The sequence below is a fragment of the Seriola aureovittata genome, chromosome 13, assembly GCF_021018895.1.
Source record: "Seriola aureovittata isolate HTS-2021-v1 ecotype China chromosome 13, ASM2101889v1, whole genome shotgun sequence".
Classification (NCBI taxonomy): Eukaryota; Metazoa; Chordata; class Actinopteri; order Carangiformes; family Carangidae; genus Seriola; species Seriola aureovittata.
In genome coordinates, this window is record NC_079376.1 from 8,266,038 (window position 1) to 8,279,660 (window position 13,623).

The window sequence follows — 13,623 nt, forward strand, 5'->3', positions numbered from 1 at the left end:
TGTTAGGTTTTTATTTGTTTTTCATTCTTTGACCTACTTCTCATTAAATCTTAATTCAGTCTATTTTATACCTAAAGGTCAAATTTATAGAACTTGTACTTCTCTAATGCTACTTTACTCTTCTGCTTCACTATATTTAAGAAGGAAATATTGCACGTTTTACTCCTCCACATTTATCTAAAAGCTACATTCACCAGTTACTTTTCAGATTAAGTTTTTAAATACAAAGTCACACATTAAATAATCAAATTGTCTTCAGTATAATGAGCTGTGTTCCATTGTTGCGTATTACATGTGACAAAACTCAAATCAAAAACACAATTTTTCAGATCTGCCCCAAAATCTAACAGGTTCTTCCCTGGCCTGTGATCCATCCCTCCAACAAGGTCACTGCAAATTGGTTCAGTACTTTTTGCGTTTACATTCCTTTTCCTGATGAGACTTTTCCTTTAGTTACGTGAATGCAAGACTTTTACTTGTAATGGAGTAGTATTATGCTGTGGTGGTACTTAAGGATCTGCGTTCATGTAGCAGGTATAATTGTTGAAAACAATGTGGGTACGAATGCTTCTCAGTGATAACAAAAAAATCTAGCCACGTTTTTATAGTGCTTCTCAAAATAATGTCAGTCCTTGAATGCATCAGTCATTTTCTTGGCCTGTTTTCTTGTGCAGGCTTTCCCTTACAAAACACATTTTGCCAGTAAGTATAATCTATTCAGGAAACACAGGGTTTATGCAATAGCAACAAAATTAATATTTCAGTCATAGCTCCTTTTTAGATAAAAAAAAGAAAAGAACACTGGTTCTACACACCATGTCACTAAAAAACTTCTTCTCTCATTCAGCACATCCATAAAGTAAATACTTACCCTCTGTGCTGGTTGTACACAGTCTGCCCAGTCTGCATGTTTTACTGGAGTTGAAGTTGTAGGGGTGGAAGCTGTTCTGCTTTTTCTTATCCAAGGGGGTCAGAGTGGTAATGGCATTTTCCTGCCAAATATATGCTGTAAATCCCACATTTTTATAGCTTGTCTGAAGCTCTGTTGTTCCATGGCTGCTCTTATACAAAATGAAATGCTCGTTATAGGGCTCACTGCTGAAGTTCTGCGTGCCTTCACTGCTCATCAAAAAAGAAAATAACTTCTGTCATCTTTCCATGGTGCAGTTATGCTCGTGCCACGTGCTTTATAAGAGTTTAAATCAAACTGAATTTAAAGTAAAAGATTCCAGTGTTATGGTATAGATGAGAATTTTGTTACCCTCACAATATTTTACTGGCTGACTGTGTCACTATGCATGTTGTATGAATTATGATTTGAAAAACAATATTTACCTTGAATAGTGTGTATACAGAGGCATGTGTGTGCATAGCTTAAAACTTATTTTAGATCATAAAAAGCCATGTGTTCTTTCTCATAGGCCTCCAGTGTGATGGCTTCTTCCAGATTCATTTCACTAGGGTCTTTCATTCATGAGATATTTAATTGTAATACTTTATTTTACTTTATTTCACTATCAGTTAATCTGCTAATGATTCTTTTTTTAAAGTGATGGGTTGATTGTACTATAAAATATAAAAACAAACAGTGAAAGATAATTAAAGTTAAAGTATCAAGAGTACAAATTTACTCTGACACCTGAAGAAGTGCATTCAACATCTTGCAAAAAGTAAAAGTACAATAGAATCGGCAAAATGAACTTCAAGCATCAAAAATAGAAATATTAATTTTGTAAAACAGTCCCATCAAGAGTGTTATGTCACTAAATATACAGTATATTAGTGTATTATTTTTTACACATTCATTAACATATGAGCAATATTTTTGTATTTGCAGATGTTAACTACTTGGTGGAGGAAATGTAGAGGAGTAGAAACAAACATTAACATAAATAATACTCAACTAAAGTACAAGTACCTCAAAACTGTATTTACAGTAAGTACTTTTATTTGATCAGTCCTATTTGGACTGACCTAGTGACCTACTGCCCTTGTGTACAGTAGCCCAGAGGTGGAGGAAGTACTTATATTTTTTACTTATGTAAAAGTAGTAATGCCACTCCGCAAAAATAATCTGTTGCAAGAAAAAGTTTTGCATTCCAAATAAATACAAGTACAGATGTATTATCAACTAAATGTAATTAAAGTATCTAAAGTAAAAGTACACATTGCAGAGAAGCCCCTTTGATAATGTTATATACATCTTATTATTGGAATATTATTACTGATGCGTTAATACATAAGCAGCGTCACCTTGACCAGCATAACACTCTTCATACGTATTGTATCTACAAAGTTAATATGTAAAGTAAATAGTTACTATAGTTTTAAGATAAATGTAGTGGAGTAAAAAGAGCAGTAACCTTTACCTTTGAAATGTAGTAGAAGTGTGAAGTACCATAAAATTAAAATACTCAAGTAAAGTACCTCAAATGTTAATTAATTACAGTAATCGGGTAAATGTACTTAAGTTACTTTCCACCACTGCAGCAGCATTTAATGTAAATTGACAGTTGTATTGCATAACATCAAAAACATGCTGTCACAACACTGGTGTCAATTCACAGTAAAACTTTAATTTATTCACTTTTAGCTTCAGCATTTATTGAAATAACATGACCTTTGTGACTGTTTACTTTATGTTGATCACTGGCCATGGAGAGGGGTGGTGGGGTCAGAGTTTATCTATTTGTTATTTACAGTATTCAAACACCCCATTGCTGCGAGGCAGTGGGAGGGTAAATGTGATCCAGCAGTTTGTTGCTGGTAATTGATTCCATATTAGCCTAGCCTAGCACTGGGAGCACTCGGAGAGATATTAGTGCTGCGCTTTCTCCAGCGTGGGCGCAGACACACTGACTGAACCCGACGGGACGAGCCTGAAGTTAACCGAGGGACTGTACTCACTACACCGCGGGAAAAGGACAGGTTGGTTGGGGTGTTCACCAGCGCTGAAGCACACCGTCACACTGCCTTATGTCACGATATGAACTACTATCAGTCTGTTCTCAGACGGCTAAGTGTTGAGAGCTTGCAACAGCTGTATTTCACATGTTTTCTTTGGTAGGAGCCTGACACAGTAAAAATGACAGCCAAAAAGCCGCAGAGCATGCTCCGGGAAGCCTCCCATCAGATCATTGCCGGTGGATCCGCTGGTAAGTCCAACAATTGTTTAACTTCAGTACTTTAAAACCATTGATTCGGATTACACAATAGCTCTCAAAGCTGCATGTTGCTAAGTGAGCGTAACACAGCGACGTGTTAGCCAATACACAAAAATGTAGTCGCGCCCTCATCAAAGAGTTTCCCACAGACAGGACAAAATGTTTCTTGCCGTAGTCGCACATGCGTGGCTAATAGACACACGATTAAATTATGTCCTCGGCGGAAAGTCTGTGGATCAAAGATCATACAAGTGTGGCCAAGATAGTTCTCTCCCCCTCACAAGCTGGAGCTGTGTGCTTCAGAAACAACTGCCGGGACAGGAATTTTGCCTGCGCATGCGCACTGCTCTGTCTGGATGATTTATTTTTGTCATTTATTTGAAAGCAAAGATATTATGTCACTTATCATTTTGACACATGGCTTCAACTGGGCGGGTAAAAAGTTTCATTATGTAACATAACTTGATGATACATTTTAGACAATAGTAGCTGCATATTTTAAGTAGGCCTACCTATATAATAAACTATCTATCTATCTATCTATCTATCTATCTATCTATCTATCTATCTATCTATCTATCTATCTGTCTATCTGTCTAGCTGTCTAGCTGTCTAGCTGTCTAAATACTAGTACTGTGCCTCAATTTGCACCCAAGACATCCAGTTCTTAGTGGCGTGGTTTCCACAAGATGTTGGAAACAGTCCTTTGAGATTCTGGTTCATGTTGGCATTATTGCGTCACAGCATTTCTGTCAGCTACGCATTCATGCTGCCATTCTCCCGTTATACCACATCCTAAATGTGTAATACAAATATATTTGAAGACAATCTTCTTGGTATGTCAAGTTAACAGTTAACAAAAAATTATAAGAGGGGCTGATTCACATCAGAGAAAAATAAGACATGACCGAAAGCCATGTAAATGGGACTACGTTTTCACGTTAGCATTGTTGCAACACAGCTTTCGGCCACTGGTGGCGGAAGTGAGCACACAGCGGCTGTGTGGCACTGCGGTCAGTGAGTGAGGAAGAATTGTGGCGCCATGTTTAATAATTTGTTTGAACGTTAATGGTCTATTTGTAAGTGTGAACATGGTTTCTTGCTGGGAGCTGGTGGTGGTGAACGTCGCTTGACAAGAACTTCGGCCATCGTTGCATTTTCAAGACAAGATGTTATAAAACGCCCTCTGAGCAGCGCTACGTCCTCAGGGCAGGTTGGACGCTACAGTGAGTTGCTATCGAAAGTGAGGAGACCACCGGGGCTAGCTGGTTAGCGTGCTAACTTCAGTAGAAGAAAAGATGTGATGAGACAAGAGTTGATATTGGCGTTGTTTACCCCCGCTGGAGACACCTCTTGCCGAGTAAAAGAATGAGGTTTCATGCTGAACTCGCAACGTTTCTTCTAGACTGGTAAGTAAACAGCTGTTAATGCTAACGTTGGATTTGTGGCAATAGCCAAAGTTACAAATGCCTCCCTAATGAGGAAATCCTTTTCACCTGTGTTGTTGTCTTTAAGATTACCAGATTGATTACACATGGCAATTTAGTGAACTTGAGAAATGTTTTTGATGATGATGTTATCATCTGTCCAATCAACTCGGTACACATGTTAGTAACCTATTGCACCATGACAAGCATTCAGGTGCACCTGTTAGAGAACCTGTGCAACTAACCAATTCAGATAAACACCTGTGATGTAGTTGTGACACAGCCTAAGGAGGCCCTTACAGTACGCTTCTTTCAAAACAATTTGAACACACAGACTGCTTATAATACCAGAACTTGCCGGAGAATCATCACGTTTTTAGGTTGTCTTCAGTGTCAAAGTAATTGATTGATAGTTGTCAGTACATTTAATGGTAGATATGAAATATGAACTTTAAATACCGAACTCTGCCGGGTCTTACTTCATTTCCCCAAATGTGCACAAATAAACGGAAAACACAGGATTGCTCTCTTACATGAAAAATAAAAGATCGCGCTACTTTTACAAAGCGTGGGCGGGTTCTACGCTCTGTTTTTTTTTTTTGTCAATCTAATCTGGCAACACTGGTTTAGATGTAGACTACAGTACAGACTGAGCTCCATTCATAAAAGAGGCTTTGCCTAACCCGGAAGTGAGCAGAACTCAGTCCTCTCGCTGCTGTACTCTACAACTTTAAGCTTCACAAAAAAAAAACCCCTGCATTCCCTTTCCCACTGACTGAAGTGTAGTTAACGTTGCATAATATGACTGAGACGTTTGCCAGGTCCTGTTTGCTGAAGCAGACGGTTAAAGACAGAGACACAGACGGAGAGGGAGAGATAGGACAGCTGGTGGAGATAGCGGGTAGAATTTCCTGACACCTTAACCCCAACCAGAGATGTAGTGGAAGAGGAAACCCACCTTTAGTCTAAACTGTGTAGGTTTACTTTATGTCATGTAGACATGAGGCAATCACTTTAATCAGGCGTTGAAGATTAAGAAAACATGAATGATAAGTTTGCAGAAGATATAACTTCTTTTGAATCAGGTGTTAGATGCAGTGTCTGGAAGTTACTTAATGCTGCACTCAGTTACCAGTTTATTAGTTGTCCCTAGCTCATCATAGCCCTTCATTAAATCCCACTTTCAAGAAAGTTACAAAGTAAAGTGTCACAATATCACAGGACTCGCCCACAACAGACTTGTCTTTGTATAAATATGGACACGTGGAAAGAGTTATAACATGCCTGCACAGTGAAGTGGAGGCATGTGCTGAACTGCAATTTGCAAAAAATTGCATAGTTGCATCATCCTATCTGTTACGACACATATGTCTATAAAAAATCCTTAACTTAAAAGTCTATTAAAATATCCTAACAGTAAACAGATGTTGATTGCATGAAAAAATAGTGAATTCTCCTTCATGTAAAACTCTTGTTATACACACAGTATGTGAAAGACTGTACTAAACCAAAGTCAGGGTTCATAGTTAATCATTTTACATTCCTCATCTTGTGAGAGAACATAAGGTTATACAGGTGTGTCCTTGTAACTTTTCATTCCCCTTGTATTGTAGGATAAGTGATTTATAGACAGCAACTACAGTACTAACTACAGTAGACAGTTGAAATCTCTCTGTTGTTGTCAGAGGGTCTGCTGGTGTGAAAGGTCACTGGTTTGAGTTTTTGCATGGGTTGTCGTAGCAAATGAGTAACCATTTACCCTTTTATAAATTACTACTGTGAAATTTTAGTCTCATTAGTTATTCAATACTTGAAATGACTTGGTGACTGTCCTGTTGGAGTGAAATGTCAGATTTGCGTTCAAATGCTCCATGCAGAATTCACTTGTGATGTTCCTGTAATATACCCAAAGTATTTGTGACTAGCACATATTTATTGTGTCAGTTTTTGTTTTCAAGCTGAACGAGCCAACAGCTGTAACCAATAAGAGCCACAAAACATTTCCTCATGTTTTTATTCTCAGTGTTGTTGCTGTGCTTAACTCACCAAGTTGATCAACTCTGACTGAAGCCTGGTTTTTGTCTTTCTGTCCATAGTGTTCTGCTGTCTTTGGCATATATTGTTTTCATATTCTTTACTTTTAAGAGAATTGTTAGTTGTTGTTTGGAGGATTGTTAGTGGGGTAGTGTACTTTTACATATTTAAATTTCTTATTCAAACAGCTAAATAGGCATAAAGTATCTTTTTATATCCCGTGACACAAAAAATGACTTTAATCAATACCAGTGATTCAACAAATGCATAAGAAATCACTTTCCCAATTTGGTTTGTGGTAAAGACTAAATGCTTCCCTCCATCTACCACTGGTGCTGCCTGTGAAGCACAGAACATTTCTTCTGTTTCTTATATTACTCTCTGCAACATTTCCCTTGGTTCTCTGCTCTCTGTAGCTTTCTTATCTGTCTCTATTGTGGAAATGTGATGGTGGTCTGCTTTGGTTAAAGGGGTGATTCAGATACCATGTCATTGATGTTGCAGTTCCTGTGGTTACTGATAGAGGATGGCAGAGGTCTTGTATTCCTTAAATGAGAGCTTCACTAAACTAAACTTGTCATTATCTACCTCAAATCCATGTTACAGCCAGTAGGAATTTATATGACTCCTAGTACTAAGGGGGGAGGCTGTGGCTCAGGCGGGTCATCCACTAATCAGAAGGTCGGTGGTTTGATCTCCAGTCTGCGTGTCGGAGTGTCCTTGGTCCTTGGTCCTTACTGAACAAGATACTGCCCCTGATGGCTGTTCCATCAGTGTCTGAGTGTGTGTATGGGTGTAATGTATGAATATGTGAGTGAATGTGGTGAGTATTGTAAAGCACTTTGAGTGGTTGATAAGACTAGAAAAGTGCTAATACGTGCAATCCATTTACAATTCAAGGAGCCTCTCAGTTCTCTCTCATGCTGTCGAAGTTAACTGCCTCATTTTTTTTTTTTTACAGCTCCAAAAACTCATATGTTAAAACTCTCTCAGCTCGTACAGTATATTCCAGGTGTTTCACAGCCAAGTGTTTGCACCGTCGTTCCAAAAGTCCAATATTGACTTTGCACATTCACAATGGTTTATTTAAGAACAAGTACCAGTGGCTGCCAGCAGTAGTAAGCAAAGTGTTCTGGCTCTTGTGCTATTGACTGTGCACAAGCAGAGCACAAAAAGAGATAATGGGCTGCTTCAGTAAAACAGAGAAATGTGCTGGACATTTTATGTACCATATAATTGCAATTTACGATTTTCATTGTTGACTGATCCGCTGGTTAAGTTATTAAATGTCAGGATTGGGCCAAAATCTCCCTCTCAGTTTCATAAAGATGAAGGTTTCATCTTCCAATTGCTTGTTTTGTCTGACCAACAGTCCGAAAATGAATTTACAGTCAGATAAAAGCAGCAAATCCTGTCAAAGCAAAGCTGGAAGTAGGTGATGTTGGAAAAGAAAAAGTACTAATACGATTCATATATAACAAAAAAAATTGCCAATTCATTTTTTGTCCATCAATCAATTGAATAATCATTGCAGCTCTGATATCAAAAGGCTGTATCATTGTGTGTTTGTTCTTGCAAATTATGTGCCGGCAAGTAGAAAGTAAATTACGACTTCTAATTTGGCAATTAATCCTTTTTTTAAATGCTGTTTTAATTAACACTCTAATAATTCTGAAGTGTTCAGGCTGTGACTTGTTTCAGGTGATGTTTTTATGAGAACTTGGGTGTCACAAGGACTCTGGCATTGCTGCTTGTCCCTGTCTGTTTACACGTCACGAGCCCCCTGGGTCTGACAACCTGCTGTCCTGAGCCCCCATCCAGAGGCTGTGGGGCTCCTGTCTGTCCTCACCAGGGGTTGATGGGAGCGTGCAGGGGACACAGGTTTTATACCAGAGCAGAATGGACCTCAGTGTTTCTCCTCACCTTCGCCTTCTCTCTACAGCATTTTTTTCCTCTCACCTAGATTCACTTTTAACGAGGATGGAGAGAGACGTGTCATTTGTTAATTTATGTGCGACCCGGTCATAGACACCAGTTAAGGGTGAGAAAGCTGCATTGTTACAATGTAAAGTCATCTGAGCACAGTCTGACGGTCTGTGGTGCAATCCGGCACCATGCAGCTGTGTTTTACCTTTGACAGGTCAGTGCTCTGACGGAGCTGCACTTCTCTGTACAGACAGGTTGTGAGGAACTCATTTTCTCTTGCTGTTACGCTGATTGTGTGTGTGAAGTATGTTGAGTGCCTGTTGGAATACAGCATGTTGGTTTTGTGATATTGGAGGACATTTTTTTTGTTTTAGAGCTGAAATCATAAGTCATAACAATTCTTTTTTTTGTTTTGTTGATAATTGAGTTTAGTGTTTTATTTCCTTTTTAATTCTTATTTAGTTGCAGCTTTGTAATAGTGAGGCACCAGGATAAATGTTGGGTGTTTGCTACATGTAAATTGGGACAGATGAGGAAGAAAAGATGTTTCTCATAATTATGCACATTTGCATTCATTTTTTTTTTTTTTTGGTCAACTATTTTTTATCTTTTCTTGTCCTTGTGAATATTTTAAGAAGAGACAATATAACAAGTTTAGAAATCAAAATTTGTAAATTATAGACTTGTCAGCCCTGCCATGAGGGGTCACAGTTACACTGCTCTATTTTAAGGAGACCTGTTACCATTAGTTGATTGATAGAATAATGTATTAGTTGTTTCTGTCATTTTATTAGCAAAAAAATATTTGTGGATTTCTACCTCTCAAATGAAAGATTTGAAGGTTTTTTTTTGTTTCTTTATCAAAGTAAAAATAAATATTATGGGATTTTTGGACTTTTGGTCAAACAAGACATTTGAAGACGTCACCTTTGGCTATGTGAAGTTGTGATGGTCATTTTCATCTTTTTTTATTCATTTATTTTTTGACATTTCATAGACTAAATGATTAATCGTTTAATCAAATAAAAAATCTGCAGGTTAATTGATAATGAAATGAATCATTAATTGCAGCCCTAATCAGCCACAAAGGTTGGGAAACACTGTCTATTGGATAGTAAACTGAATATATTTAGGTTTTGGACTGCTGGTCAGACAAAAGAAATTATCTGATGATTTAGCCCAAAAAATTAATCAAGGAAATAATTGGCACATTGATCCATAGTGATCATTAAATGCAGTCCTGATATTTACTGATGTTTATTTTATTCAGCAGTTCATATTTGTGTAGCACAAGGAATGAAGCTCTGTAAATTCATATTTTGACGTCCATTCATATTTTGTCCACAAGGTGGCAGTAGCTGCATACTGTATTTCTTTTCGTGGTAAAGGGATGTTACAACTTTTTAGAGGTTATATTTCAGTTGGAACTTTAGCAAACAGGGAGACATTAGTGATGGATGGGTGCTCTGCAGAGTAGACGGCTCACAAGTAACGATGTGCTGTTTTGAAAAAAAGACAACAAAAACAAACAGTAAGGTGAATTTAAATGATGGACATAGGGGCAGAAAATAGTCATTAAAATAATACTGTCATTATGATTGAATACACAGTGAACCAAATTTAAGAACAGAAAATGACAATCTATCTAGTTACACTTCCCCCGCTGTAATGTTTTCTCTAAGTCCTTTGTTATTTCCTTGTTAGATGTTTTTTTTAAACTCCATGAGTAAATCGATCCGTCTCCAGTAAATGGACTGTAACGACATGAGACAGACGCCCTGCGTGTGATTACTGCGGCTCTGCCTCCAGACTGTCAGAGCCTCGCTCAGGCTGCACCGCAGCTCTCCTGCTTTAATTGGTTTTAAACAGTGAACCTGAAATCAGTCGGGAAAGAACAAATAAAGCCACTTAGCCTAAATGAAGGAGAGGAAGAAAAGAGGAGAGGAGAAATCAAATAAATAAAGTCAAACAAAGTGTGTGCATGAACATGTGTGCAGGGGGGTTATCCATTGACAGAGATTGCACTTAGCAATGGGTGTTTTTTTTCCCCTCCGCGATTCCCGAGTGGCTGCACCAATCACAGGCGAATTAGGCCTAATATTTATTTCCAGAAACAATTGCGCACGTTTCAGCGGGGCTTTGATTGAACTCCCGGCGGACATGTTGTAGACAGATGTTTAGATGACCTCATGTTTGAAGTAATGTTGATTCTGGATGGGGTGCTTCTTGGCCTGTTCCTCTAAATCAGCTCCTTCTACCTCCCATCTTTTCTCTTTTTTTTGGTCTTAGTCTTGGAGGGCATGCGGAGGCCCACGTCCCTCATATTTAATGTGTGCTTTGGCTCGCATTAAATAGCGCCCATTTACATTTTCTGTTCCGTCCTTGACAGACACATGTCCGTGCGTGGGGGTCGTGGATGGCTTGGTTAAAATGAGCCATGATAGTGGTGAAGGATGGCTACTTAACCGGACACATCTGTCTTTTGTTCTCGGTGCTTCTTTTTTATACGTGTCTGTCTCAGAATGAGGCCAGGATTTACCATCGAGGCAGCGTTTTTTTGACATGCTTGTAAACGTTAGAAGAAACGGCATCGATTATTAGAAATACGACCGATAATCAATTTCATGATAGAAGTGATGTCAGACATTAATTTAAGTAAATTTCTGCAGTGTCTTTATGAATAGATTGCCCGCTGCAGGGTGTATAATTAAAGTAACCCCTCATTTAATATGGAAAAACTAAAACACACCAAGCATCACTTAAATAAACACAAAAGATTTATTATCTTCGTCAACTAATTACCGTCCTCTCTAAATGTGAATGATCACAATGTCATAGGAAATTAGCTGAATGCGAACAGGCATTAAGTCTAATGGTGGTCTAATTAATACACTACAAATGTCTCCCGTCCCAGAATAGACCGTACAAAATATTTAAAATGGTGATGATAAAATAATGAATGCACAATTTCTGCGGCTAAGATATTTTAAAGCAGAGGCATAACTGAATGAGACGGTGTGAATCATTCGTCATGAAATTGAATTATATTTTATTACATTATAAGGGGCCTTAGGTTCATTTTTAACATACAAAATAATGTTATAAAAAATATCAAACAAGTCCCTGAACTAAATATATCCAGAGGCAAAAATGCCTTAAGTTGGTGGCTGCTAACGTGCAGCACACACACATCATTATCAACCCCAGGGGAATATTACGGGGATTTTTCGTTAGGAACAGACGTGAGTAACCTCAGCTCACGCTTCTGCTGTGAAAGACTTTGGATGCTGCTCTTGCCGTTTGGCTGACTTTCTGTGCTACAATCAGCAGTACGCCGAAGAAGATTCTCAGTCACGCGGGTCGGATAAAGTCAAACAAGCAGTTCCTAATGGCTTTCTGTTAAATCAGAAGAGTCTGAAGAGCAGCGTTTCTGTTTAAGTTCCACAAATATTTCGGAATTACATTTATATATAAAAAAAAAAAAAAAATCTAAACATATTTTTGTTTATATAAATAAATACAAAACCATTACAGCAGGCTGCATGCCTCGTAGGTTTATCTATTATGTAATGCCAGCAGCAGAATCAAAAACGCATGATGAACGTTTCAGCTGCGTGTGCAGGTGAGGCCGCTTGCAGCCTTATGACAGTTTTCAGACGATCATCTTCGCTGTGAGCTGTGAGGCTACAGGCTGTAACAGCACCAGTGCATCAGCTGCGTCGACGCACACAGTCTGGACCGAAATGAAAACGGGTGTCCCAGTTTAGTGAGGGCCTGTGATGTGATGTGATGTGATGTATGAGCTCCAGCCGCGCTGCAGACGTTATCTTAATGACATGATTTATGAAAACGGTTCACTGGCAGAGTTTGAGGGACCGGAGGAGGCCGAGCCTCGGGGAGGGAGACTGAAGTGAGTCCAGCCAAGACTCAACGCGCAATTACGGGATTGTACTAGCTGGAGCTCGCACGCGCACGGTCAGTAGAGAGTGAGAGAAAGAGAGAAAGAGAGAGAGGGAGGCCGCGTGCACTGCAGTGACTTCTGAGTCAGCTGTTGTTAGTCAGGGACCGAGTCCAGCGGGTTATTGGTTTTAGGTGCCACACAACTGCATCATTAATGACATGATTGCATATAATATTACATTATTGCATCCATTATTACCCTTAATATCATTAAAAAGCTAATAGGCTTACAAATGTTCAATAAACCTTTGATTTTAATTGATAATAATTGGGCCAAGTTAATAGTAATAGTTAAATATTAGTTTTTCCACAAGGCAAACAGTAGCTATAAACAATGTGGTGCCCCAACACATATAGCTTACTGTAATACTGTCATATGGATTTACATTAAAAATATGAACTGCTAACTGGGGACAACTCCTCATGGTGGTTGCAGTTGGGATATATGAGATGATTTGGTGTAATGATGTCACAAAATGAGCCATGACAAGAGCATGATGATGCAAGGTTACATAATTTCAGGCTCCCAGTGATAACATATTGGCCTAATCACGCTAATGTATTGTTAATTTTGTAAATGGAAAGTTATGAATATGCTCAAGTTAATGAATGGTTTATTTGAAATTGATGTAGAGGAGCGATGTGGGCATTTCAACTGGATGAACATAACCAGTCATGAGCAGTAATATGATGATGCTTCGTCGTATTAAGTATCATATGTATCACATATATACACCATTGATTTACAACTGTCTTAGTCAAGTCAGAGCTCACGCTTTTCATAATGGCCTGTTGTTAATCTCATGGTCAGGCACGGCAACACACACAGGACATACATGCAAGTTCCTAGAATAATAATAATAATTATAGTACCATGGTAAGAGAGGAATCAGGAGGATAATTATGATTGCTCAACATTTTTTGGTGCTCACTTTCTCTGGATCATTGCCTCCTATTTAGAGGTACCAATTATTAAAACCAGGACACTGCGCTGCAGGACGCTCAGTGGAGCTGATTTTAGATTGTGGCACTAAGTATTTCATCGCATCATCGCATGATTTCATACAGCAAACAAAGGTCTTCTGCACCTTTCGCCACAGCATTCCTCTTGT

The 13,623-nt window shown here is 38.6% G+C and overlaps 1 protein-coding gene across 1 annotated transcript in view; it reads left to right on the forward strand.

The window, feature by feature from the left end:
- The first annotated feature begins 2,652 nt into the window (after positions 1-2,652).
- The window catches only part of slc25a21 (solute carrier family 25 member 21), an 87,264-nt gene continuing 76,293 nt past the window's right edge, over positions 2,653-13,623 (forward strand). The window contains exons 1-2 of the mRNA XM_056394380.1: positions 2,653-2,928; positions 3,068-3,155. Of these exons, the coding sequence (XP_056250355.1) occupies positions 3,086-3,155 (70 nt within the window). The 5' untranslated portion in view covers positions 2,653-2,928; positions 3,068-3,085. The remainder of the gene's footprint in view (positions 2,929-3,067; positions 3,156-13,623) is intronic.